This window comes from Merops nubicus, unplaced genomic scaffold, assembly GCF_000691845.1.
Source record: "Merops nubicus isolate BGI_N331 unplaced genomic scaffold, ASM69184v1 scaffold22646, whole genome shotgun sequence".
Lineage (NCBI taxonomy): Eukaryota > Metazoa > Chordata > Aves > Coraciiformes > Meropidae > Merops > Merops nubicus.
The window spans coordinates 5,648-33,479 of record NW_008615883.1 but is presented as its reverse complement, the minus strand read 5'-3'; the positions used below and the strand labels follow the sequence as shown (position 1 = coordinate 33,479).

At 39.2% G+C, this 27,832-nt stretch overlaps 1 protein-coding gene across 1 annotated transcript in view; it reads left to right on the top strand.

Annotated features, from left to right (window-relative positions):
* LOC103775236 (Down syndrome cell adhesion molecule-like) overlaps positions 1-27,143 on the top strand; it is a 32,059-nt gene extending 4,916 nt beyond the window's left edge. Inside the window, exons 4-6 of the mRNA XM_008942681.1 lie at positions 3,199-3,396; positions 6,797-7,099; positions 26,289-27,143. Coding sequence (XP_008940929.1) covers positions 3,199-3,396; positions 6,797-7,099; positions 26,289-26,629 — 842 coding nt within the window. The 3' untranslated portion in view covers positions 26,630-27,143. The remainder of the gene's footprint in view (positions 1-3,198; positions 3,397-6,796; positions 7,100-26,288) is intronic.
* Positions 27,144-27,832: the final 689 nt, after the last annotated feature.

Genomic DNA, 27,832 nt, shown 5'->3' with positions numbered 1-27,832 from the left:
TGTGAATATGCTCCATATCTATGTAAATTGAAAACAATTACTAGATTGAATGAATACTTAGGGATATTACCAAAGTATAGTTCACTAGCAGTGTTCAATTTTTAAAATCTCTTGCATTATTTGTGTCCCCTGACTGTTTCAGAATTTGTTTATTTGGTGAGTTCAGTGAAGCTCTGTTTCTAGAACGTAGATTATTTGAAAAACTTTCATTTCATTTCCACCCCAGTCTTTATAAATGATAGTTGTTCTCGTCCTAACCTTTCTGCCTTTCTAATTCTGACATTTTTAAGACATGGTTAGTTATTTCTTGAGGACTAGATTAGCACCACCATTTTTCGTCTGTTGGGAGTCACGACATTTGAATTAGAAGAGTCAAGATATGACATTTGTTTCCTTTCTGCTGCCACTTTTGTCTCACTCCTTTATTTCATGTACATGCTAGCTAGCCTACTCACTAAAAGCAAAAATATCATACTATAATTTTTATTATGTTGACAGATCAAGATTGTCTGAGTGCATAATGGACTCTCCATTGTTTACCAACCCTGTCTTTTCTAATAAGGAAAGAGGCATCACCCCAAAGTTGCATGCCACAGCATGCTATAGCATCAGCATATTCTGTACTTAATCCTTTTTTTCATGTACAGTTATGTGTTTCATTCCCCTGAATTCAGGGAGAGATTTCCTTCAAATTAAACTTGGATTTAACTCATGTAAGAGTATTATCTATGTCCAGCCAAGTTTGGAAGTAGAAATCCACCATCACTTTTATTGCACAACAACGATCTGATTGCAGCACTGCACAAGGCTGGATCAAAGGCTCTTAGGTAGTGTTTTCTGGATTTAAGACACTAATATAGCTTTGATAGAGGCTGTGCTATGAGATTTTGTCTAGACCCACATCTTTCTCTGTGAAGAGGGGAGCAGTGCCCCATTTAGTGGCTTGAAGGTTATGAATCCTACCATCTGAGCACACTAACACCCACCGATTGGCAAATATTCCCTTACAGTACTTATAAAGTTGTTCTCTAGTTCTTTTGTATAATACATATAAAAGAGGGTATAATACTTACATAAAAGAGGTCTGCTGTGTGAGCCTTTGGCTTGCTCACCTCAGCTCTGTACAGCTATGTTTCAGCACATGACAACAGAGCTGGCTTAACAGCCAGGGCACCAGATGTGCACTGTTCTCCATCACACAGGCACCTCTGGAGCTTTCTGCACCTGTGCTGCAGAGTCCTTTATGTAGGCATAGCTCAGCTGGTGCAGAGCCACTGCTCAGCAGATGCTCAGCAGGATGAACACTGACCTCCTGCATGCTGGCAGCAGGCTCTTCCACCTCCTTCAAATGGCTGACAAAAGCCTGCTGAGTTATGGGATCAGAGAATAGTTGAGGTTGGAAGGCACGCCTGGGCACTCGCTGGTCCACCCCCACTGCTTAAAGCTAGGTCAGCCAGAGTTGGTTGCCCTAGGACCATACTCAGACGACTTTGAATATGTCCAAGTATGGAGACTCCACCTGCCTAGGAAAACTGCCAGTGCTCAGCCTCCTTCACAGTAAAGTGTTTCCTGATGTTCAGAAGGAAGCTCCCACCTATCACCTTGTGGCCATTGCGTCCGGTCCTGTCACTAGACACCACCAGAAAGAGCCTGACTCTGTCCTCTTTGCACCTTCCCTTCAGTTCTTTATATACCTTGATGAGATCCCCCTGATTCTTCTCTTCTACAAACCAAGCAGTCCCAGCACCATGCCAAGAGATTTCCCCCCAATACTCTCCTTCTGTCCTCCATGCCTTCTGTCGAAGCAGGCACAGGGTTCACTTCTGGCCACACAATAGTCACATGCAAACTTTCCCCAGCTGGGGCAAGTGGTGGTTTAGACTGACAGGTGGGTCATGTCATGCCAAGTGCATTTGTGAATGTTAGGCATGTGAGGCAGCTTTGTGCTGCACTACCAGGAGGATCAATTACCAATGGCACCATGTTCATATTTTTCCACTGCTCTAGGGGGAAGATGTGAAATAGGAGAAGGATCAGACCACAGCTGATATTTGTAAATAAATACCTTGTTTCTTTGAAGCAGCCGAATACAAATTCTTCCTGAGAATGCTTAGGCAGACAAAATGCTCAGAGTCATTATCTGGGTATTGTTTTTTTCTTTAAATTGCTTCTCCTAAAGTCTCTTACCTCAAAGACTGACAACTTTACCATTTGAATGTCAAAGAACATTTGAATAGATTAGAATTTTTCATTTCTAATACCTTTTCTCTCTATTGTTAGCAATATCCTTTCAGAAGCTTTGAAGAGAAATCCTTCAGTGCTGATTTAGTCACTTTGTATTTGCCACATAGTGATTTTTCTATTCCACTTACTTTGTGAGGAAGTACAAGCTTCACTTTTACAGAGTATTAACAAAATTAAGGAGGTCATTTTGGCAGATAGTTCACTTTTACTCTCTTCATTGCCTATTAATCTCTAGAATAATAAAAACTAAAACGTTAGTGACCTTAAACAAGTAGCAGATGATTTTTAAAGTTTAAGAAATGTATTTATCTAATAATGGTTTTTTTAAACAATCAAAACTTTATGAACCTATTCCTAGTGAAGCTCTGATGTCACTACTACAGGTTATGTTTTATGTCTTGGCTACTTGCTAAAAAATGGGGAAACTGTAGCTGGTTAATACCATAAGACAGTAAAATGTCCAGAATAGGAAATTATATCACCATATTTCTGAACACATTTTTACAAACTGAGAGCAAGTATCTGGTGTAGGGTGTTTCTGAAAGCACATCTATGCTGGTAACTTACACTTCTCTTGAGATACCGTGTGAAATCCCCACCCAGATCTACTTGCCTTGTGCTCTTTAGCATCTCAGAGTGGTTTCAGTAGTGGAGAACTACTTGTGCTGGAGTAAAGGGATAATGAATATGTCAACGGGAGATTGGAGGGGCTCTCAGCTCTTCAGCTGCATCCTTTTTAAAATGTATGGTTTCATTAGAAGGAGGATATTTCAAAGAAATTTAAGCAGTTTGGTAAAGAACACCAATTTCACAGTACATTTTTTTTCCCCACAAAGATGTTTTGGGGTGTTTTTTAAGCAACATGATTTCAGTGGCCGTCCTCTTCTGACAGAGCGTGTTTCCCTATCAATTCAAGAGCCTAGTGGCAAAGACTCTCTCTGTTATCCACTACAGATCCTACCACAAGGAGGAGTGCCAAAACCGGACCCACAGCTCGCAACCGCTATGCTAGTCAGTGGACCCTCAACAGACCTCACCCCACCATATCAGCTCATACCCTCACCACAGACTGGAGGCTGCCCACCCCCAGGCCAGCGGGATCAGTGGACAAGGAAAGCGACAGCTACAGCGTCAGCCCCTCACAGGACACAGGTACAGGTGGGGCTGAGCTGTGAAAATGGGACTGCAAGAGCTGCAGTAACCTTCTTGGTCCTTGATGTGCTTCATTAGGTGCTTAGGTGTCATTAATTTTTCTCTAGGTTATTTATAAGGGGTGGCACAAATGCAGAGTGCTAATGATAACAAACATTGTGCCCATGGTCCCTCATGCCACACATGCATACTGGAGTCCTTTGAAAGGTTATGGCGGTAATTTTTCCTGTAGCTGAAGTGCTGTAGTTCCTGTATCTGGAAGGAAAAGGTGGGAGAATTTGCTGCATGAAATGTCATTGACCAGGAAGGGGCAGTATTAGCAACTAAAAATATGCCTGAATAATAGGTGGAATGGTTCTAAGGTTTAAGCTACATTAAGGTTTGCATTTTCCTTTTCACATTCATGTAATATGTTCACAGGGTTTATTCTAATTAGAAATAAGGAGAGGAAAAAAATCTGAAATTAGAGTTCAAGTCAAAATCCATTCATATCACTGAATACTGCAGCAGCTACCTCTGATTTTCCTGAGAAACAGCATAGATTTTATTCCTCTGGATGACAAGTGGGGACACAATGAACACATATTCTGCCTGCAGTCTTCATGTCTTCTTGATATCTTGACATTATAAATGCAATTGTAACTGGAAAAAAAAAAAAAAACACAAAACAACTTTATATTCTGCCTTACACTGAACAAGCATCAGAAAAAGACAAATAAAGTAAATTATTAAACAATAAACTAGTAATGAAGTAAATATAATAAAGGTTAAATATAAAGAAAAATAAAGAAATATAAAGAAAATATAAAGAAAGATAAAATAATATTCAAAGGTATGCCTGACAGAAGCAAATCCATGATTTGGTCCTTGGAAGGAATTCCCTACCTTCTATCCTGAAAGCATTTGTCATGTCAAAAATCTATGGGCTAAAGATACAAAGCATTAGGTGTAATTGGCCTTTCACCATGAAAACCAGTATGATTGGTTTTATTCTCTTTATAAGAAGAAGCATTTGTCTTTCCTTATATCCATTAATCTATGGGTGGGAGTTTTCATCTTTTCACAGTGCATCCTCTTAAGCTTTTAGACCCCTGTGTTGACTCCACAGGGTAATGGCACTCAGTAGATACCTGTAGCCAGTTGACAAACTTCATCCTGATCTCTTCAGGTGGAATTATCATCTAGCTTTAGGAGTAACTCTAATGGCTGTACAGATACAAATATAAACAGCAAGTTTATCTCCAAAACTTTTTTTGTAGACATTCCATATATCAGCTGCTCTCGCATGTGTTCCAGCATTTTCTCACCTAAGGATAGTTTCTAATGCACATGGCAAAGGGCAGAGAATTCAATTTGCTGTGTGGTTTAATAAGCAAACTACACACCATTTTGTAAACAGACTTCATAATCTGTTTTAACATGGCTACTTTCCTACTCTGTGTCTACCCTTGAACACACAGGGATTTATGTAAGGGATAACAAGCTTTAGATCATGCTCAAGAAAGGTTTTCTCATGCCAAAATGTAGCTCTATTATGCCTCTCGGTTTCTGGGAATAGACTCAACTTAATCTAAGTACTTCAGAAATTTAACATTTCTAAATAAACATTATAATAGAGGTAGCCAAATTATTTGTTCAAGAACCAAGTGCACAATTGATCACTTTTCCAATATATGGATATCATATTTCTGAATTTAGTTGATGTAGTTGATATACAGCACTTCTTATCAAAACAATTCCAGGTTTACAAAGCAGGAGCTTTTAAGCTTAGGAGAAATGTATTGCAGCAATTCACAGCTGCAGCTAAGTTCAAATGTTCAGACTAGAAGTTGTTAGAAATTTTCTTATGAGTCTAAGTTTCATGAAGTTCACCATGGCCTTGGATGAACTTTCATCACATCTAAAGTAGGTATTCAAGTAGATTCTTTGTGGAATAGTCTCCCCAGGGTGTGGGATATGGGAAGCTTCAGGTCCTAACCTTTATGGGCCAAAGTGGGACCTTTGCATGATCATCATATTTACAGACACTGCTCTATGGCACTGGACAACTGTAGCCTTCCAGGAGTTTCCAGTTGATGAGAAATTTGGCAAGACATCATTTTGGTTTAAATTTCAACCAAATGTGAGAAACAGAACTATGTTTTTTGGGGGGGAGGGGAACACAACACACATCTCAAATTCTTAAGCAAGTTACAGCATACTGTAGAAGTACTTGTCATTTTATATAACATATGTTCTTATTTACAAGTAACAAGAGTGTTGTTCTTTGTGCTCAATGAAAACAGATGCAAGTATCCTAGTACAGAAAAAAAAAGATAAATATTGGCAATAACACCACGGTTGCCTCTGGCTGCTATAGAAGTCCATTTTTATAAATTAGCTATTTCATTGTGCCTGTTTATTGAACATCACCAGCAATGTCTGACATTGTACAGATCTTCTGATTAAACATGACTTCTGCCCAAGGAACTTTTGAAAGTCCTCTGCTCTTCCAGCCCACTGAAGTAGAAGTGTGATGGGTGCAAAAGACCAGAGATTTGTCCCCACAGAAACGTGTAATTCGTTTCCACAATACTTTTGTAGCCATTTACATCCTCAATAACAGCGCTTCTTTAAGAAATACTGATATTCTCAGGAAATCATTAGCAGAGAAGACCATCCTGTAGGTCACTATAGCCTGTGTGCCAAATATGAAGCCCCCATTAGCTTCAGGGGGATTGAAAAAAAGACATCTGAATGATTGCAGGCTGGTAGCCACCAAAAAACACAGCTTTTTTAAGACTTTTGTTCTGTATGAAACGAGTGTCTCAGTCAGAGAAAATGTCTGAGGTGCACTGCCTTTATATCTGACCTTCTCCTCAGGGCTATTCCAAAAAAAAAAAAAAAAAATAAAAAAAATATTAAAATAGATACAAAAAGACTATTCTTTCTCACCTAGACATCACCTAACAGAAATATTTCTGAGATGCATTAAAAAGGTAATGTAAAGAAGCTCTTCCTCTTTTTCGTAAATTTGTTTTATAGTTTTCTAACTTTTTTAAGGTAGTTGACTTTTAGAGAAATCACTTTATGAAAAACAAACAAACAAACAAACAAACAAAAAACACCAACCTTTTTCATGTATTAAAGGTTATTTCTTCTAAACCAAAAATGTAATGCTAAGCCAGATAACGCTGCTGGCAGAATAAGACTTCACTTTAGATTATCTGTAATTATCAAAGAACTGACAGAGCTAAAAATTGTGCAGACATTTATAGTGAAGCAGACTCATTTAAATCACCTTGATAATTTCAAGGGTTCTTCATTTTATGAAGAAATACTACCACGGTCATAGCTTTACTTCCAAAAAGGGCTGAGTGGATGCTTTATTCCTCCCATTATTTATACTTCTGATGTTTAGATCGAGCAAGAAGCAGCATGGTCTCCACAGAAAGTGCCTCCTCAACATACGAAGAGCTAGCAAGAGCATATGAGCACGCCAAAATGGAAGAGCAGCTGAGACATGCCAAGTTCACCATTACAGAATGCTTCATATCAGACACATCGTCGGAGCAGCTCACGGCAGGGACTAATGACTACACAGACAGTCTGACCTCAAGCACACCGTCAGAGTCGGGGATTTGCAGGTTTACTGCATCCCCCCCCAAACCTCAGGATGGAGGGCGAGTGATGAACATGGCAGTTCCAAAGGCACATCGGCCAGGTAAGACATTAAAGGTAACATTTCTGTCCTTGGGGTGAGCATTTCACCCCAAACCTAGGCTGGTTAAGAGTGCGCAAAGAAAGTGCACAATATAAGATCCTGTAACTCCTTACAGAAATAATTGCTTTTTGTTCCATCTAATGTAACATTTGAGTATATTCTTCCATATACAGAAAAACGAGGAACTTGGAAACTTAGGAACAAAAAGGGACAGTCTAGACCGTCAAATCCACTCCTTTATGGCTCCAGCCATCAGGCAATAGACCTTTCTGGGATAAATAAGACCATATGGAGTACATATGTCTGTCTCTAAGTGAAACCACCCACTAATAAAACATGTCTTACAGCAATACTTTCTGCTTGAGAGCAAAGGTTTACCATCAGAACAATTCATAAAGACAGATTGTAGAAGAGATGCTACCCCTTCTGCCTTGTAGCATCTTGTCAAGTTGTAATAAACCTTTGGTGATGTTTTTGAGCTGTTATACTCTCTCTTTGACATTTCCTAATATCAAATTAGGAATATCTAAGAAAGGGAGAGTAAAAATAAAATTGCAAAAATGAAGACAGTTCAATAACTCAAGAGATATGAAGCCTTCTACCTTCAGATAAATTTAAACCCACTTCAACTTCCTACTTCAGGTGCCTGAGGGATATCCATTTATTTGGCTCAGTCAAATTTCCACCTCACAAAGAGTGATGTTTCTGGTGATACCCCAGTACACAATCCCATAGGTAGCTATTTGTGGTACTCTGAGATCAAACACATTATAAAGTCTTTTCAGATTTGTCACTCTTTGTTACAGAATGTATGACGTGATATCATGGAGGAGGATTCAAATGGGGAAAAGGCAGAATTATATTTGTGTGCTTTTTGGAAATATGATATATTTTATTTTAGTATATACATTTGTCAGTGTAGTTTGGGCTACTTCTATATACAGAAAGTTAACAGTAGTGCTCATATATATATATAAAAAAAAGAGTAATAAATAAACTATGGTCTTTTGATTAATATACACCATAAGTGGAAAAGCAGTTATGAGGATAGAGAAATTGAAGCTAGACAGTGGTGTCAGGAAAGACATTCAAAAGCAGGACCTGGCACTGAAAAGAAAGCATAAAGGATTTTGGTAGAGAAATCTAAAAGAAGAACATGAGAAGACGACCAAGCAGAGGGTGGAAACTCACAATACACAAGGCAGGAAATTAGTGTATCATACAGATAGATGAGAGGGAAAATAAGTAGGAAATAGAACACTGAAAGACATTACTGATTTCTGAGTAGTCACAGAGTAGAACCACAAACCTAGGAGCTGTAAAAATAAAGATATAAATAATTTTCATTTCTAACTCAAAAAAAGTAAGATAAATATTTGTCCTTGCTCTGCTAAAGGGAAGAATCTGCATTCATAGCTAAGTCAAAATTGTAGCAGTCTCCTTCCAGTCACTCAACAAATATTTTCTAGAATTTATTTAACAAATAGCTTACTCCCTTTCATGTTCCAAATACTTTATTTATGCATATTTAGTATTTGGAAATGTTCTAATATATTCCATATAAATATTATTTTCTCGGGGCATATAGCAACAAAATTTGGTCCCTGTGTTTGAGTTTAAAGCTTCCAGGGTTGGAACACCAACAGAGTCCCTTTAGTGAATAACAGACTTATAGCCATCTTTACTTCTGGCTTTGATTTTTGCCTGCTTTTCTTGGTTAACTTCAACTTTCCTTTCCCATAAGAAAATGAAATACATTATGAAATTAAGAATTAATTTCAAAACTTTGGGGAAAAAAGTGTTCCAGTGGAGCAACTTGAATGTTGGCCCATAAATATTGAATGATACATTCTTAAAGGTTACTTTATGAAAGGATTGAAATGCAACGTATGGGTAGAAACTATTTTCAGTAGTATCAGGACCAGCATTTTCAGTGCTCAAATAGGTGAGGAAGGACTTACTGGGCATCTTCCTTCTTTAACCCACCACTTCAGAAACTCTGCAGAAGTGATTAATAATTCAAATACAATTAATCAAAGTAATTCTACATTTGGGAACATAGACAAGGAATTTTAAAGTTAAGGTATTTAGATTAAGTAGATGAGAATTTCGGAAATGAAACACTGACTGTGCTCCTTTAGTACTTATTTATTCTTCCTTGAAATCAGTCTTCTCTTTCAAGACAATTTTTACCTGTTTTCATGGTGCTTTGCTTTTTTTCTCCCCCAACTTGATCTCTTTCTTGTACAAGGTCATTTTCAACAACTTGGGCCTCCTCCTTCCTAACTTCTGATCTCACTTTTCAAACTGCCTGTAAAGCTACCTTTTGGAACTTTTATGATTGCATTAAAGGTTTAAAGCCTCCAGTAAGTAGTGTTTGTTCTTCAAAATAATCCCCAGCAATTATAAGCCAGTTTCAGAAGGACTATAACAAAAAGTTATTTTGATAAATGGGACATTTTGAAACTAATCTACCCAATGCCAAGGCTGTAACTTTACAGAAGAAAGATAACAGTGGATTTTACTGGTGAAGACTGTGTCAGCTATAACTGACTGAGCTATTACAGCCCCTCTTTCTTAGCTTGTTGCTACCATGTTCGATATGAGCAAGCAAAACTTTAGATCACCTGTGAGTTTCTGAGGGCATTCCAACTCACATCACTGATTGTTCCCTTGCTTTTCCTGAGTAGCCCACAGGATTCTTGTGTACCTGTGTAGTCAAGACTGCTGACCAAACCATCTGCTTTATTCCACAGGCAACAGCTGAGACCTTAGGTTGCTCCAAACTGACTTAGTTAATGATTAGGAGTAGGGAACTTGAACTCTTTTTTTGTTGGAGGAGGAAAAGGGGTGATCAAGATTCACTGACTTGTATTCTGGGACTGACATCAACTTGCTGTGATGTTCCCAACTTCCATATAATCTTCATTCAGAAACTTAATCAAAACATTTGATCACCTCATCAGCTTGAATTATATTTAGATTGCTCATCAGATGTCTAGGCAAGCTTAGTAACTGATCATTTCTAGCACTATAACTATGAATTAGGACTGTCTTTTCAGAACTTTTACACATTATGTACAACTTTAACTCTATAGCTAGCAATGCATAATAGTTGATTGCCCCAAGTTCTAGCCCATTGTAAGTCTTCTAATAAACCTTTTCCCTTCCAGTCAACTGATGCTGCAGATAACACACTCAGATCAGCAGTAAGAACTTCTTCTGACTTCTAGATATCTACACCTTCTTCTTGACATTTAGTTTATAAAAACAAGAATCAATTTCATTAAGTCAGCTCCAACATGGGAGCTAAAAATACATGCATTTTGCCATGAAACAATAATGATAATTCTATAAAGGAAAAATAGAGTAATCGTACCTAATGTCACAGTAAATAGTAAATAAGTATGCAAAGTGATTTTGGCTTACTGAATCTAAGACATTCACCAGGCCTTCAGAAAGATCTGGACATTTGACATGGTTATTCTTTAATAATTCGGAGTGCCAAATGTATTGTGTTGTAGTACACATCTTTACAGTTCAGCTGAAATCATTGCATAACAGACTCACTGAATGGTTGAGGTTAGAAAGGACCTCTGGAAGTCATCTGGTCTAGCCCCTCCTACTCAAGCAAGACTACTTATAGTAGGTTGTCCAGGACCATGTCCAGCTGGATTTTGAATATGTCCAAGGATATATGACCCACAACCTCTCTGTGTTCCAGTGCTTAGTCATCCTCACAGTAAAAAAATGTTTCCTGATGTTCAGACAGAGCCTCCTGTGTTTCAGTTTGTGCTCATTTCCTCTGATCCTGTCACTAGGCACCACTGAAAAGAGCCTGGCTCCATCTTTTTTACCCTTCCACTCAGGTATTTACACACATTAATGAGATCCCCCAGAGCCTTCTTTTCTCCAGACTGAACAGTTCCAGCCCTCTCAGCCTTTCCTCCTGAGAGAGATGCTCCAATCCCTTAACCTTTTTAGTGGCCCTTTCCTAGACCCTCTCGAGTAGCCCAATATCTCTCTTGTATTGGTGAGCCTAGAGCTGGACACACACCTCATGCGAATCAACGAGGGGAATTGCAACTCATTTCTCCTGCCTGGCCTGGTCCCTCTGGATGGCAGCACAATCCTCTGGTGTATCAGCTACTCCTCCTAGTTTCACATCATCAGTAAATTTGCTTGAGGATATGCTCTGCCCCACCATCCAGATAGTTAATGAACCTGTTGAACAGGATTTGACTCAGTGTTGACCCCTGGGGTTCATCACTAGTCACTGTCCTCCAACCAGACTCTGTTCCACTGATCACCATTCCCTAGACCAAGCACTCCAGACAGTTTTCAATCCACCTTGCTTCTCATCCAGTCCACAATTCATCAGCTTCTCCATGGGGATCTTATGAGTGACTATGTTGAAAGCCTTACTGAAGTTGAGATAGACAATATATACTGACTTCCACTTATCTACTAGGCCAGTCATTTAATCACAAAAGATTGTCAGGTTGGTCAAGCATGACTACTCCTGATCATTCTCTTGCTATTCATGTGCCTGGAAATGGTTTCCAGGTTTAGCTGCTCCATTACCTTCCAAGGGATACAGATGAGGTTGAGTGACCTGTAGGTTCCTGGGTCCTCCTTCATGCCCTAGGAGTGAAGATTTGCTTTCTTGCAGCCTTCAGGCACTTCTCCCAACCACCACAATCAATCAAAGATTACTGAGAGTGACCTCACAATAGCATCTGCTAGTTCCCTCAGCAATTCTAGTGGCATCCCATCAAAGCCCCTTGATTTACATATGTCCAGCTTGCTTAAATATTCCCTGACTTGGTGCTTGTCCACCACAAGTAAGTCTTCCTTGTTTCTTCCACTGATCTGTTGCACCTGGGATGCCTTAAGTTTGGTCTTGCTGGTAAAGCCTGAGGCAAATAAGGCATGTAGTACCTCAACCATTCCCATGTCCTGTGTCACTAAGTTCCCTTTTCCATTCAGCAGCTGGGCCACATTTTCCCTAGACTTCCTTTTGTCACCTATATATTTAAAGAAGCCTTTCTTGGTTTTTTTGACATCACTGGCTGGATTCAACTCCAGTTGGGCTTTGACTTTCCTAATCACATTTCTGCATGCTTGGACAGTGTCTCCGTATTCCCTGCAGGTTATTTGTCTGCTTCCAGCCTCTTTACTCCCTCTGTGTTTGAGTTTTGCCAGGAGCTCCTTGTTCATCCATGCAGGCCTCCTGGCATTTTTGCCAGAGTTTCTGCTCATTGAGCTTGGAGGAGGTGATCCTTGAATATCAATCAGCTTTCTCAGACATAAGACTACTTCTAGTTGTCTGAGATGTTTTCTCTATTGTTTTCTTGACACCAGGCCAAAACTTTCAAGTATAGAGTGAAGGTGTTATTAAACAGTCTTCAATAAAAAATGCTTTAGGAGTTGCATTTTACTTAAACTTTTGAAAAGTCATAGCTATAGGAAATGGATCAAGGAAGTGAGATTTTTTAAATTATCTCCTACATTCAGTGTTTTGAAAGCATATCACATGCTTCCTTGCATTCTGAACTTTATGACTCCATTGACAGATTCTTTGAAAAAGATGAGATTATTTGTGGGTTTGGCTTCAGCTTCAACAGCATTCTTTTTCCTTTTACTATAGCATACTAGAAACCATCAAGTAAATTGAAAGCTGCTTAACAACAGCCTCTGCACGCCTACAAAAAAAATTAAAGGATGGATGCAGACCAGTACATGGATTTTTGTGGACTTCACAGAGCTGGCAGACCTAATCTGCCCAAGCCTTGAAGCTGACCCATTGCAAACTACGACATTTCTCAGTAAGCCGTCAGAATACTCATGTGACCCAAGAGGCATGTTAAAAGAGAAAATTAAAGCAGTAGAGATAGCACAGCAGTATTTCAAATGTAGGATAAATCACATCCTTTGGAAAAGAGGGTCTTCAGTTCCTAACCTCTTTGCAGCATTAGTATTTTTTGTGGTATAAAAATGATGGCAATCCATTGTTGGCATTGCAACTTTCTCAGGAAAACTCCCAGAAGTTTAGGATTATGATTACTGTTCTCTTCCCCCCAGCTTTCACTAACTAGAAATCTGGTTAGCAAGATCAGATCTTCAAGGAATAGGTGTACTGGGCAGTCATCTCAACAGTATGCTAGAACAAAACTGAGGCATTTTTTTCATACTAATATTAAGAAATTTCAACTATTGTTGCCCAAAGTTTACCCAGGAGCTTGACAAATGAGTCAGTCCTTCATCCTCCAAAGTTTTCCTTCAAATCTTGCGTTCAGAAACTGGGGCAAGACAGAAATTGGGAACAAATGTACTCTCTTTCTACCTCCCTCTGGGCCATCAAAGAATTTGTAATGTAAAAAAGTGGAAGATAATTGTAGAGATTTAAAAAGTTTTATAAGAATGTTTCTCTTTTCTGTTTTAAAAATATTTACCACACATTGAGTTATCAGAACAATTCTTCTTAAGTTCAATAAACATCATGGCAGCAGTTTATTAAAAATAGATTCCCGTTATTATAATTTTAAATCTCAGTAATAGCCTCAGCCAGGAAGCCTCTTGGGTTTTTTCCTCTCTTTACTCCTAAATTATTGTTCTTGAGAAAAAAGCAGCTATTAACTAAAAAATATTTTTATATTTCTGTGCTTCCCAAGTGCTATTTAAGTATTTTTGTGGACAGACCACTTACTTGCATCCTCTGCCAATGGAATTCATGCTTGGAAGAAATAATATCTGACCAATGCTTGAATAGGAAACATCTAGAAAGTTTTCGTTAACTCTCTTACTATTTGCAGAAATCTCACTTTCACAGAGGTACTGCAAAACTCAGACCCCCAGATTATCTTTTTCTCTGATGTTAGTCAACACTAAAAAGAACCTCTTCAAATACATGACATTATCCTTAAGGGTTATCTTGACTTGGACCAGGAAGAAACTTGTCTACCTGATGTCACAAATCAAGTGCAAGCTCATTTTGACAATCCTGCTTCCTTGCCTCTTTGGAGACCGCTTTAATATATAAACCCTGAAGGAGTAACAGCATCTCAGATACACTTCCAGATAAGAGATAGTATTCATCGGCTATATCAGACTTGGAGATTTTGAAAGCTATTTAAAGCATCCCAACATTTTATATCTCAGAACCTTCTCTACAAACTTTCAGCTGATGAAAGGAACCAGTTTGGAAAGAAATGTGAATGGGGAGAAAAGGCAGTTGCAGCCAGGCAGATTCAGAAGGAAAATATTTTCCAGAGACGGATTTCTTAACCACGAAGATGGCAAGAACACCCCATTCCTCCACAAGGAAGCTAAGTGTTTCCCACAGTGCTTTCCTGGGTTCCTACACCTGCACAAGGACAGAGCACCAGTTTGCTAGGCCACTCCACTGGAACCATTTTCCTCCTGCCACCCTTGTGCTCTTGGTTGATGCACAAGGGCAGACCTCCATCCTCTGTCTGCCAGCCCTCCTGCTCAGCCTTTCCATCCCAGAGGAGGAGATCTGGACAACTGCCACTGCCTTCTTGCAGTAGCTGGAGGAGACAACAAGCCTATTCTCATTCTAGCTCTCAGTAAGCAAGTATGGACACTTCTTTGGTCTGTTTTTTTAAAGTTGGGCACCAAAGTCATGCAGCCTGAAGCCTACTGCATATTTACTAGAAAAGAACCCTGATCTAACCTCTCCAGCTTTGCTGAATGATCAAGTTCTTTCAGTGTTTAAGATGCTTTAATTAGCATTCTTGACCCAATTTACAAGTTTCTTGCTGTTCTAACTAATCCTAAAAATTTGAATGGCAAAGTCTTAGCTTGTAGGCAAGCCTTAAGCTACAGAAAGCACGTCTTTTATTAAATATTTACAAGGATCCCTTAAAATACAGTCTGGACATCATTTGCAGTATGAAAGTGTTGTTTTAAACACTCAAGTCTAGGAATAAATCTTCTTTTCCAGTATTCAGTCACTACAGTTAAAAGAAAGCTGCTTAGCGCAAGAAGAAAAATAGGAACCACAAAGTAATAGCCAGCACAGTGTATTTCCAGTGTCAGCCCTGTGACTTTAGATGGAGATGTGAACTCTTTTCCAGTGCTCCATGAGTTCAGGGGTGAAGGAGTTATTTCACTCTTCTCCTCAATACTGGCAAGTGTTGACACAGTGATGGAGTCTATTTAGAGACTTGCTTTCTATGGGAAAGTTGCTGACAGTGCTCTATAAGCTGCAGCGGTAACTGAATCCGATATAAATTTGGCCACTGGGGGTTCAATAATCACTGGGACTTTTGACTTAGGGCTTCCAGCTCACCTTTTGCCTCCTTTTCTCGTGCCTATTATATTATTCTGCATTGACTGAAAATGAAGTTGCAGAGTTCCACAGTTTCCAAATCTAAAACTGAATTTCTTGAAGACGTGGGGGAATCTTTGTCTGATCTGTTTTTGTTGAGAAATCCCATGGCAAAGTCTGAAAAGTCTAACATATGTATAGTTTTCCTTTTTTAGTTCTACCCTTGCACTGTTTAGTTTCAAATACAATAGTGTATATATAGATAAAAATATATATGTTTATATGCACACCATATAGAGTGTATATATATAGAGAGAACAAAGAAATCACCATCCTGACTCCACAGTTGGAGAGCCAGGTCCAATTTTGAGAAAACTACATGAAAGAAATCAAAATAGGTAGGTGAGAAAACAGCAAGACAGACAGAACAGTTGTAAGTGGGAAAAAAAAAATTTCTTGCCTGTTTTTAACTGCAGTAAATGCGCTTAACATGTCTGTTAACTTATTTGTATGTATACTTACACGTACGTGATATATGCTGAAGTCATTCCCCTAGATGAGCATCTCTGTTGTTTCCATATTAAATTCTCCTGGACCTGGAACACCTTTTTATTTTTCATTGCTCTGTTGGAAAACTAGGAACATTTCATAAAGATACAGACTGTGCCCTTTGCTTCTTATCATAGAAATGACACCTCAGTGATGAGAGTAAATTGCCTTTATCCTGTCTTGGGTTTTATTTCTGTGGTGTATCAGGAGCTTTGTCTCCTTCTGCTGTGAAAAGCTGAATGTTCTGCAGGCATGAAAACCATTTGATTCTGCATTTAATTTGACATGACTACGTACTTGGAGTCATTGGCAAGCATTATTTTTCTGGTTGATTTACAGAGAAGAAGATTCTCACTGCACATTTTTTAACCTTGCCAATACAATAAAAATGAACCTAAAGAGGTAAAGTTCAGAAGCTAAAATATTCGATCAGAAAGGAAAACTATTTCAGTGTGAATCATGAGTTTAAATAAGCCAGCTGTTTGGTTACAAATACGAAGTTTCTGTGCAACTGTAGTTCCATTTTAGGTAGTGTGCAAGACACCTGGAAGCTGAATTCAAGTCATTGACGATAGAAGTAATTTAAGTTGTTTTCACAGCTGTCATATATGAGTCAGTGATGCCGGTGTTAGGAAGTTGTTTTTTTTTTTTTTTCTTTTTTATTAGAGAGAAACAACTGGTATCAGTTCCTCAAGGACTTTATGAGAAGTGTGTAGCAGGATAATTATCTTTACCTGTTGCTATCTATCTAATTTTTTTGTTATTTTGATTTGAAAACTAACATTGATGTTGGAAAAATACAGCATCCCAAATTATGGTGGTTCGTATTACTATTGGGCTTTTGCTTTCTTCTAGATCAGAAGTTGCACGTTAAGGCAAATTCCCTTTCCAGAATGACCATTTTCTATCTTTTTATTATCAACAAAACTTTTCTTATTAAAAGTGTGATATTTTTAGATTTTGAATTTAATTTAGTTTTTCTAAAGCTGAATATTTATTTTGGTTTCTTTTTTTTTTCATAAGCTGCAACTATCAAAATAGACTACCCATTCTTTCTGTAGCTTTGAAGGCACTAGATTCAACTGTAGTTAGTGGAGAGTTTTATGCCTAAAGCAAGGAATACATTTAATCAGTAGATTTTCCATTACTTTCATGTTTTTACAGCCATAACTGCAATGTTAAATTTCAAAAACTACCAGCAAATGTTCCAAATCAAGCCAAAGATGCTGTGTCTACTGCAATTAAAATAACAAATTTTTAGAGCAGTTCTGTTTATAGTCACTATCTTAAACCTCACTTCTACAACTAGATTTTGCCTACTTGTGCCTTTTTAATTTTGAAAGTGACAAAGCATTTCACCTTGATAATGTTGAGATGTAGTGTGTATGACTTTCGCACAGGCTTTCAGTCAGCCCAAAGTAGCCAGAAGGAGCTGTTTCCACACAGGCAAGAACTGGTCTAGCTTTGGCTTAAGGTCCTTGTGATCATTCACAGCTATTATTGCTTTAACTGACTTCACACACAGCAGGCTCTGCTAATTTCCCCTGTGCGAAGAGGACCTTAATGTGATCTGGATCTATAGAACTGAGACACTATGGCATCTGAAAATGCAAACCAAATCTTCCTTGCAAGAAAGGCCACGCTTGTGCTGTTATATAAAAGTAGAAACTTATATCACTAGAGAAGCAAACTTTTATTTTAACAGTACATTCTTAATCTGACTTTAGCAATAGCCTTTGCCATTCATGTAAGACCTTCATTATATGCTGGCCTTTAAAGCACAGCTGTATGTATATATGGATGTATTTGTTCATCTTCTCATGCCAACATCCTTAATTTAAACGTGAGAACTGAATTTCTTGTCCCAGCGGCTTAATTAACAAAAATACAATGATGCATTCTGTCAGCATCACTCAGGTGATTCAAACTGATGGACACGTGGAGACAGTTAGTTACAGTAATTCATCCATGAATATATCTCCAGCAGAGTGGTAGGGCAGTGCTAATACTGATTTCCTTGCTGTAGCCTGACCTCCCCATAACTATGAGTAGAGTGTTATGCTTACCCGTTGCCTTGGCACGGTCAGGTTTAGCTGTGACTTCAAGGGTTTGGTGCAGAGCCTGTTGGGGTCAACAGAGTGGCTCTGACTGATTTCAGTGAACCGTAAGTACAGTTCAAATGCCTCCCCTCTCCAGCTTCTGTGCTGAATCTATAATATCCCGAGATATCCCAGGAATAAACCCATAAAGGATGCCAGTTTCCATGGAGTCACAATCGATTTAACTTTCAACTGAAGTGATGTATAATTGAACAGTTTCTCTTCACTGCACCCAGGAACAGAAAATGAGTCTTAAAACTGCAGTGTTGCTAACTAGAGGCATCTGAGCAAGGGCTTCAGCATGGTTTTCCTAGCTCAGGCAGTGGGCAGGAGAGCTGCCTTGGAGCATCCTTAAAAATGTATGAAGCTGCTTGCATGACAAGGTGAAGACGGAGAGGGAGAGCTCTAGTACGTTACTTTTTTATCATCATTTCATTATTTATTGACAACTTTCCTGATTTTCGTTTTGGAGTGGATATTGATTTACATAGTGAGGTCCCTTTTACAACATTTTAACACTTAGATTTTTGCGTTAAATCAACACAAGAAGGCCTCATTTCTGCGGGTGCACAGACTCTGTGAAGATGAACATCCACATGGCAACTCCATACATCTATTTGGCCCCAGGAGTTAATCAGTTTCTCCTCCCTTACAGTATCAGTTCAGTGGCAGAGAGGCCCTTAAAAATATGTCAGTTCTCCTTAAAGTTACTTATGAAAGATCCAAAGCAACTGACAGGTCTTTCAAAAGTGCAGCACTGTATGAAAGACCAAAGTTCTGCTTAGAGAAATACAGACTAAAAATATACTTCAATTCCTGTTTTGTTAGACCTTCCAGGAGTAGGCAACAATGTGGTAATCAAGTCTTCTGGCATTCAGTTAGACAGATGCACAATGTATTATCACTGATGTTGTACAGATATATGATCTCAGTTAAACTATAGCAGTCATGCTTTTGCCTTAAGGCACATTGATTAAGGACCTTTTCTTGGAAGTAGGCAGCTTAAATCTAAATTAAAAAAATGAATCATCTTTGAAAAAAATGTTCCACATTAGTTGGAATCCTCATTTTCAGTCACTTAAAGTTAATCTCCAGCAAGTATAAATCAATTTATAGTCTTGCTGAAATCAATATAGCTACTCTGATTTATACCAGTAGCAAATTTGGCTCCTGAATTACAGTTCTACTGATATTCTGGTGTTTCTTAAGAGATAACTCCAACAATCGTACTCAACAGCAACTGTTGTTTTTATTTAGTTGTGTGAAATATAGCTGTTTTCTTTAACATTTTTATGAAAATGTCCATTTTAGCAGACTGAAACATGCAACATTTAATTATGTGTTACAGATCTTTATATTATCTATAAGGGTACAGTTTTTATGGTGAAAGAGAAATAACACTTGCCAGTTATAAAGTTCAACCCTGCAGGGAAGATAAGGAATTTTGATTTCTCCATCTAAAAATGGGAAAATTGGCATATTTTTCTAAAGTGTTTTGGCTGTTTCCTATTTAAGGGATCACAAACATGAGGAGTGTAAAGATGTGATTTTAAGTCATCCGCTGAAACACTATGAGAAGCCCAAAAGATGTAATGGCATGAGTCACAAAGCCATGAAGGGCAGGTTAGCAGCTGAAATGCATCCAGACACCTTGCTGACCTTGTTCAACGTTACACATTCTGTCAGTTTAAAAGTATCCCCCTAATATCAAGCAATTTAATCATTTTTCTCAAGCAGTGAAGTAGAGGTTGAAGCTACTCTGAAGATGGGAAGAGCATCCTAATGAGAAAGCTGTGCCCTGCCTTCTCCCTCTTTCCTCTGCCCTTCTGCTGCTTGGCTGCTTGATAAGACTGTAATTTAAGGGAGTTCATGGACCTTTTACTTTTTATTCTAGATCACCTTAGAGAATTATCGAATCCAGGTGTTGTATTGAAAAAGGCTATCATGGTCTAAGCCTAGAAAATTAACTCTATCCTAGCCAAAACTAGGACATGGGATCAGAAGCTGTCTGAGCTCCTGAACTTGCTGATGCTCGACCAAGAACAAGCTGAGATTCCTGTTCATTCAAGCACTCAGTAATTTGCATGGGGAAATTTCACCCCATTTCTATTACTGATCAGTACTGGCTGTAGAGAGCAGAGCCCTGTTTTTCAAAGCATCCTTCAGAAATGCTCTATTGTTCAGTTCTGGCATTTTACTGCAAAATTTACAAGAATATAATAATTATCTAAAAAAGCCTATTGGGAAGGCAGTTCCATACTGAACAGATCTTTGTGGAAAAACAGAACAAAACAAAACATAGGCATAGGTTAACTCCTGCCTACTGCTTTGGTTCTATTCATTTTGTTATCCTCCAGGTTTCCAGGAAGTATCCACCTGGCCCTTTGACTCAGTGCTGAGTCAGGGGAGGCACCACGAAGCTCATCTGGGCGCTGGGAGCAGCTGCTCAGCTCCCCAGTTTGGGGCAGGCATGACTCTGCATCTGGAAAGTATCTCCTTGCTTCTCTTTGCAGCCGGTGGCTTTTCCTGGCCAAGAAGCAGGAGGGCAGAGCGGTTGCTGAGCTCTTCACTCAGGCACCACCAGGCTGAGACCTGTACCAGCCAAGCAAGGAGGTGCAGGACTGGTCCTCTTGATCTCCCTGCTTGGCTGAGCAGGGCTCAGGACCAAGGTAACAAAACAGTTGGCTTTATTGCTCATTAAGTGTATTTATGTCTGAAGTCAGAGCGTGCTGTGAGCCTTGCGGGCCTGACTCAGCCTGTTGGTGTGGGAATGATTGCCATGGAGCGCAGAGTACTCTGCCAGTTCAGTGCAGGACACATGGACAGACTATGAACGGTGAGAGAGCATAAGCAAGTTTCAAACACTGACAGCAGCAATTGTAAGAAACTTTATTGCTGCTATCAGTTCAGTTTCAGATCAAGCTGCTGCTAAGAAAGCTTTGCCTGCTAGCTTTTAATGGCGTGTCAGTTTTTGAAGTGATAAAGACCTCTGAACATTGCTTGTGCTTTTTTTTTTTTTCATCAAACCTCTCACCTTGGCCTTGAAAACCCTCCACCCTTTCCTCATTTCTAATCTAAGCTTTTCCTATAGGCAGTCTTTTCTCAGAAAAACAGCCTGTGAGTAGCAGCAAAAGCTTCACTGATGCATTTACTGTGCTAGTGAGCTGGAGAAGCCTACTGAAGTTTTTAATCAGCACAACCTGTACTTAAAGCTGTCATCAGCTCTGTCTCCCTTGCTTCCTTTCAAAGAAAAACACAATATTCCATCAGTGTTTCCACTTCTGAACTCAGGACAAGCCAAAAGATGCCAAATATAGCAGCACTCCGTCTTCACCAGCACTGGTATACCCCCCAGCCCCGCACAATGCCATAAAGAGTTGTATAGTCAGGTCCCAAACCAACGTAATTACATCAGCAAGGCACCTTATCCATGCTAACAGAGCTGTATGGATGCAATTCTGGCGTGATCTCTGACCCTGTGAGATTAAGCCAGAGAGCTCTTCAAGAGCTTTTTTTACCTACTCACCTATTGAAGTAAATTGTGTGAATGCCCTCTTCACCCAGTCTTATTCTTACCTTTGCTAAACAAAATATCCTGTCATTTTCATTAGTTCTAAAATAGTCTTTCAAATAGCATGGAGTTGCCTTCACGTGGCAAGCAGGCAGTCATCGCTGAGGGTATCTGTGTTGGAGCACTGTGAAGGCAAACGACTTTTGCTTTAGTGTAAGTTAGGATTCATGAGAAAATGCATATAGCTATCATGGGACAACTTGGTAAGAGCATCCATTTTGCAGCCTGTGCTGATCTTTGCATTGAATATAGCACAAATCCTCAGATTTTTTCTGGAGCAGATGAAAGCAAAAATATATGCAAGCTCTCTGGCATTTGAAAGAGGTACAAGGTAAGTCTTTGGGGATAAAGGAGTGCATCTCATCTTGTTTTAGTTCTGCAAACAAGATAGCTGTCCTGAACAAAGTTCCAGAAAAATTAAGCCGTGATATTTTTCCCTCCATGTAACCTGTCAAATTCATCCCAGCCCTTCCCATACCTGAAGCTGACCTCAGGAAAAAAGATAAAATTTTGCAAAGGTATTGCCTTTGCAAAATGTTTCATGTCAGCTTAGTTGTACTGAAATAAGGCTAAATAATTTTTTTGCCCAGTGATGCTTTAACTCAGAAAATACTCCCTTTTTGGTAGAATGTGTTGCTTATGGTAAATATCACAGTAAGTGACTTTTAGCATATGTTTACAAATATTTTTTGAAGCTAACATTTTCTTAAATGTACTATACTAAATATTCCATTAGCGGGTTGTCCACTCAGGAAAAAAAAAAAAAAAAAAGACTGAAGTAGCTCTGTCTTAAATTGCTGCATTCAGATTTGAGTGGATGTTTATTATTTGTGTACAAACTCAGAGTTTCTAAATACAGCAAATTTCCCTTTTTTAAAAATACATCAGAAAACTATAGTTTTAGAATATCTTTTGTACTAATTAGGCCAAAATGCATGAATTATTAAACAAGCTCATATGCAGTGCTCATGCACTTGAAAGGTTTGCTTTCATTACTAATAAGGCACACACACAGCTGAAAAGAGGTAATTAGAGCATCAAAGGCAATGAACCATCCTGAAACTCTGCCTGAAAAAAATGTAATCATTCAGCTGAATAGCAGGAAACCAAAACCAATATCTACACTGTTGTGTTCAGAAGGATGAGAACCAAAGTCTTTCCAAGTAACTCCATAGATATGGCAAGAGGCCTTTAATCTTCTCAAAAATACATTCAGAACTGATGTAGGAATGGCAAAATTGAACCCTGTGGTTATATTTCAAAGACTGTGTTTTTAAGTCAGAATCACATTAGTTCTTATAAATCAAAGACTTTTTTTCATCCTGTGAGACCAGTTCAATCTTAGCAAAGAAGTCAAATTCAATTTTCGAAATTTTTCTTTTCCAATTATTTTAATAATCTGCTTTGTTTTATAAGCAGTTGCAGGGCAAGATGCTTCTTGCAGTTAAGCAGCAGCGCTGACACTTATTATGGTAGGAGAATGTGTACATCATATCACTTAATGAGTGCTCTGTGTAAGCCATGTCAGAGATTGTGTGTTGCGTATCCAGCTTTGGAGAACAAGTTACACTCTCTGGTTTCTTATTACTGCAATCCTGCTGGAACTTCGCCCCCAGACATTTAGAAAATTACAGTGAAATAACTGCATATTGTTTACACAGATTATTGACTGTGCTTTCTTATGTAGATTTAGGGAGGAAAAAGAAGGTCTTTTTTACATAGCCTGAAGTTCTTAAATACACATGAGAAATGTCTAGACAGCAGCTTGAAAACAAATCTTCTTCTCTGTAAGGTTCAACACTCATCTTTTTTATAGTCCATGCGTGTCCATTGCTCGCAAGAGGTAGCCATGTGTTAAGATACAGAAGTGGCTCTCCAAGGTAATCGGGGGGACTGCCCACGGGCTGTGCTCTGGCTTCTGCTCCACATGGGCTCCTTCCTGGCAAGCTGACATAAAACAGAAAATGCAACAGTAAGAAGAAATGAATGTCAGATGACCTGGCTGGTCTTAAAAAAGCAGTGGGCATTGCACGGCCTGGCAGCAGCCCATCATAGCTAGTGTTAGGGTGACAGATGTCTTTGGGAAAAGGCCTGTTGTGGGAAATGGGGAGGGGGGTTGAGTGTAGAAAATGGGTTCTCTTCTGCTGGGGCTGAAGGACCCTTATTTCACATGGAAGGCAACCATGGGAGCATGGGAGAACCCCTGCTTTCTGACCCCAGTGGTCTTTAAACTTCCCTGACAAGAAGGAAGGCATTACTTTGGTGTTATTCACAAAGTTTTCACACCTACTATTGCCATCTCAGAGGTGTTCTTTGCTGTCCACCTTCACTGGGACCCTGACAGCGATAACCCACTACCAAGGCAGCAAAATGAAGGCCCTCACCACCTTTGTTTGTGGGCAGAGATAGGTACGTGGGGGCAGCATCACTTGCTTCTATACCCTTGTCTCTCTCCCCCACTGGGGAGGCGTAGGTAGCAATAAGGCTCCTTATTTAGGATAACACAATTCTGCAAAAGATACAACTACAGGGAGTAAGTGATGCAAGCATTCTCATCCAGGCTCTCTCCTCCCTGCACCTACAAGAAATGGTCGTTGGAGCAAACTGCCTCCACAAGTGCATTTTGGAAGGATTTGGTCCAAAAGGGGACCCAGAAACAAACTAACTGACGTGCAGCAAGTGACCAGAGGATCAGAGTGTGGGTGCCAAGGGGCAGCAAAGCTGTTGGGTAGCACGGAGGTACTCACAGGAGGCTCAGTTTGATGCCTATAGCTCAGCGGAGTGGGTTGGCACCTGCCTGAACCTGCCAGTTCACGTGCCCCTATGCTGACGTAGTTTACCCCCACAGCAAGTACGTTGCTGTCTCAGCTGAAATAGGTCTCATACGCTGAATGTGTTAGGTGTGAAAGGTGCTGTAGGAAAGCAAGGGAAACAAGTAAAACCAATTAAAGTTACCACAATTAATTTTTCAAATGACAATCAATACGATTATAAGCACAATCCTTCCCCTCTCTCTCCAGCCTTACATAAATGTTGCTGTGCATGTCAGCCTCATCTTGAGATACGCACATCTTACTCTATGGGGATTAAATACCGTGTACCATGGATTTCTTGCTACATTGGAGACATAGCTAAAATAAAACATATGGAGTTAGAGAGCGCCTGGGGGATTTCTATTGGAAAAAACAGAGATTTTGTCCAAATGTAACATCTCAGAAATTCTCTGCCTGTGACCTGAGATTATGGATAGAGTAGCTGTTGTTAGTCTTTTAGGTAAGATTTTTAGTGCCTTCGCTTACATGAGAAAGCAAAAAACCTAATTTATTTTATGTCATTGGACAGTCTTTAGCAAGGTTAGGAAAACAGATTTTTTATTCTTTGTTTTATTATGAAGAAGCCTTTTTCTGGTCTACTGTTTATGCCACTGGCACAGGTCAGCCTTCATTTCTACTGCTGTAAACAGCTTATCTAGACACAGGTGTAATAGTGCCAAGACTTCTACTTTAAACATTCAGGGTGCATCTCCTCTGTAGATGAGACTATGGTTCTGCTGTCGGACATAAAAAGGAAGCTATATACCTGCAGAAGTCTCTAAAGAAGGGGAAATACTGTTCTTGAATGCACCTGTAACAGGTGGGGTTTTTTCTTATATATGTGAGGCTACGCCATCAACTATTTTTAGAAGGGAATGTCAATATGTGCCTGATGGCCTCACATTTCCTTGAATCAACTTTATGAATGCCCAACAGACAGGGCTAGAATAAATAAGCTAATTTGATTTCTGTAGCAGGTCTCATACATGTACAGGTATTTATAAAGTAACACTCACCCCTGTCTAATTCCAGACAGGAGGTCAAAGGTGACTGTTTGAATGCAGTAGCTTTGCAAGGCAAAGCCTCTGGGATGAGGAGGCTGTCACCACCAGGGTCACACAGGAAGGCCCAGGAATCAGGAGAAATAACAAAAGAGAGGCTTCCTTGACAATACAGAAGAGAAGAGCTAGGGTGCCAGCCTCATTGCACTTTGTTGCCACAAACCAGCAGCATATCAATGGCTATAGCTGTAGAATATTATTAATGGTTTAAATACAGTCATGATGGATGGCAGGCAAACATCATTATATTGGGACAAGAATGCTTTTCAGTTGTATTGAGAAATTTCTTTAAAACTATAACCTTAAAACTCATGGATCTATTCTAGTCTAGATCGGGGCTCATTAACTGTAGTTGTGAAGGTTTTCATTTAAAATGAAAAATAAGAAAAGGAAATCTACTTGGCCTCCACATTTTCCAAGTTTTGATAAATTAAAAATAAGACCTTTTTTTTTTCTTTAGGATTTTGAGAAAAACATCCTGGTCTTTTCAGTCCATCTTCTTCATGTTGTAAGTGCATGTAAAGCACATCACGCTTCTCTTTATAGTCATTTTATTATGAAAGCAAGTATTAGTAGTGAATACTTATGGATCTGCCCAAAAAGAGCTTGTTGAACCTTGGCTCTGTAAGATCATAGCATAGTAAATGGCTGAAAAACAATATATTAATTACAAATGCTGCAGCTGGGTTGATTACTCTGCTTTGCTGGCCAAAGCCACCAGCTTGACTCGCCCTGCCAATAAGCGAGCACAGCACAGCAAAGGACCATAATTAAGGATTTGTTTTTCACTTTTGTCTCCCCAGGTGATCTGATGCATTTGCCACCCTACCTTAGGATGGACTTTTTATTGAACCGTGGCGTGCAGGGCACAAGCAGAGACCTGGGTTTGGGGCAAGCCTGCTTGGAGCCGCAGAAAAGCCGAACCTTGAAGCGCCCCACTGTCCTGGAGCCAATCCCCATGGAGACATCCTCCACAAGAGAAGTACAGTCATGGCAACCTGGTGCTGTGGCAACATTACCTCAGCGAGAAGGAGCTGAGCTAGGACAGGCAGCAAAAATGAGCAGCTCCCAAGAATCCCTGCTGGACTCCCGGGGCCACTTGAAAGGAAACAATCCCTACGCAAAATCTTACACCCTGGTATAACAAAAAAGAGCATGGCTGGACAGTGGCTGTAAATATTTACACTGAAAAAAATCTCCAATGAAAGCTACCTTTTTTTTATTGAATTCCAATATTTATAATTAAAGAAGAAGATTGCCAAAATATTTGACAAAAAAAAATAATATGAGCGACAGACAGTGCAAAGACTCTCTTGCTTTTTTTCTGTCTGAGTGTGAGCTTCATCTGACTGGACATCTGAATTTTTGGGTAAAAGAGTCCAGTTTTCTGATCTTCACAAGCGTTTGTGTTTTTACTGATTTTCTACGAAATGCATGAAGACTTAACTAAAACATTTTAACTGGAACTTCCATCAGACAAGATTTAAAAGAGAAAAAAATAAAATAAAAAAATCACCCTATTTGTGAATTCAACAGGAACATTGATTTGGAAAAACAAAAAGTCTTTTATCATGTTTGCACTTTTTTTTTTAATTAGAAAATGGGTCCTTGATTGTTCTTTTTTTTTGTTGTTAATTAGGATGAGTGATGTCAGTAGAGTGAGGGGGTTAATTTTTTTTTTTAATATTAATTTAATGAGACACTCTTTGCATTTTGTCTATGCGAAATAAAAGGGTCTTCTGCCTTTATTTGTGATGTCTGCTTTCATTGCTTTCTACTGTACTTGGTTTTCTGTAAGAGTAGTAGCCATGTCACTGTCATACTGTCTTCTTGGGCAGAAAAGCGAAGTGGGGATCATGCCTTTGGAAAAAAATTGGTGTTCACTTACCCACAGCTTTTTGCTACCATGGGGGAGACAGCCAGAACAGTACAAGTCCCAAGTGCTCTGAATCCAGCTCACCTGGGACTCCCTGCATTCACTTTGTCTGCCACTGGGACGCTTTTGTTCAGCTTCAACAGTTTTTGGATCAGAAGAAATGTGTTGATGTTTCTTTACTTACTCCCTAGGAATGAATCTTTAGTCCATTTGGGAGCAGAACTCACAGAAATTAGTTGCTTACATAAGGATTGGGGGATGAAAAGCAGCTTTTCACATAACAGAAGAAAGGGGAGGAAAAAGTTATTCCTGGTCTAAGATCAACATGGCTTTCTTCAGAGGAAAATGTCTTCTTACAGGGTTTGATTATATGAGAAGTAATATTGCTTGTTTTATACAAAGCATAAATAATTGAATACTACAGTTGGTGGGTTTAACACAACACGATTTGAGGCTTCTTGCTAAATGCCT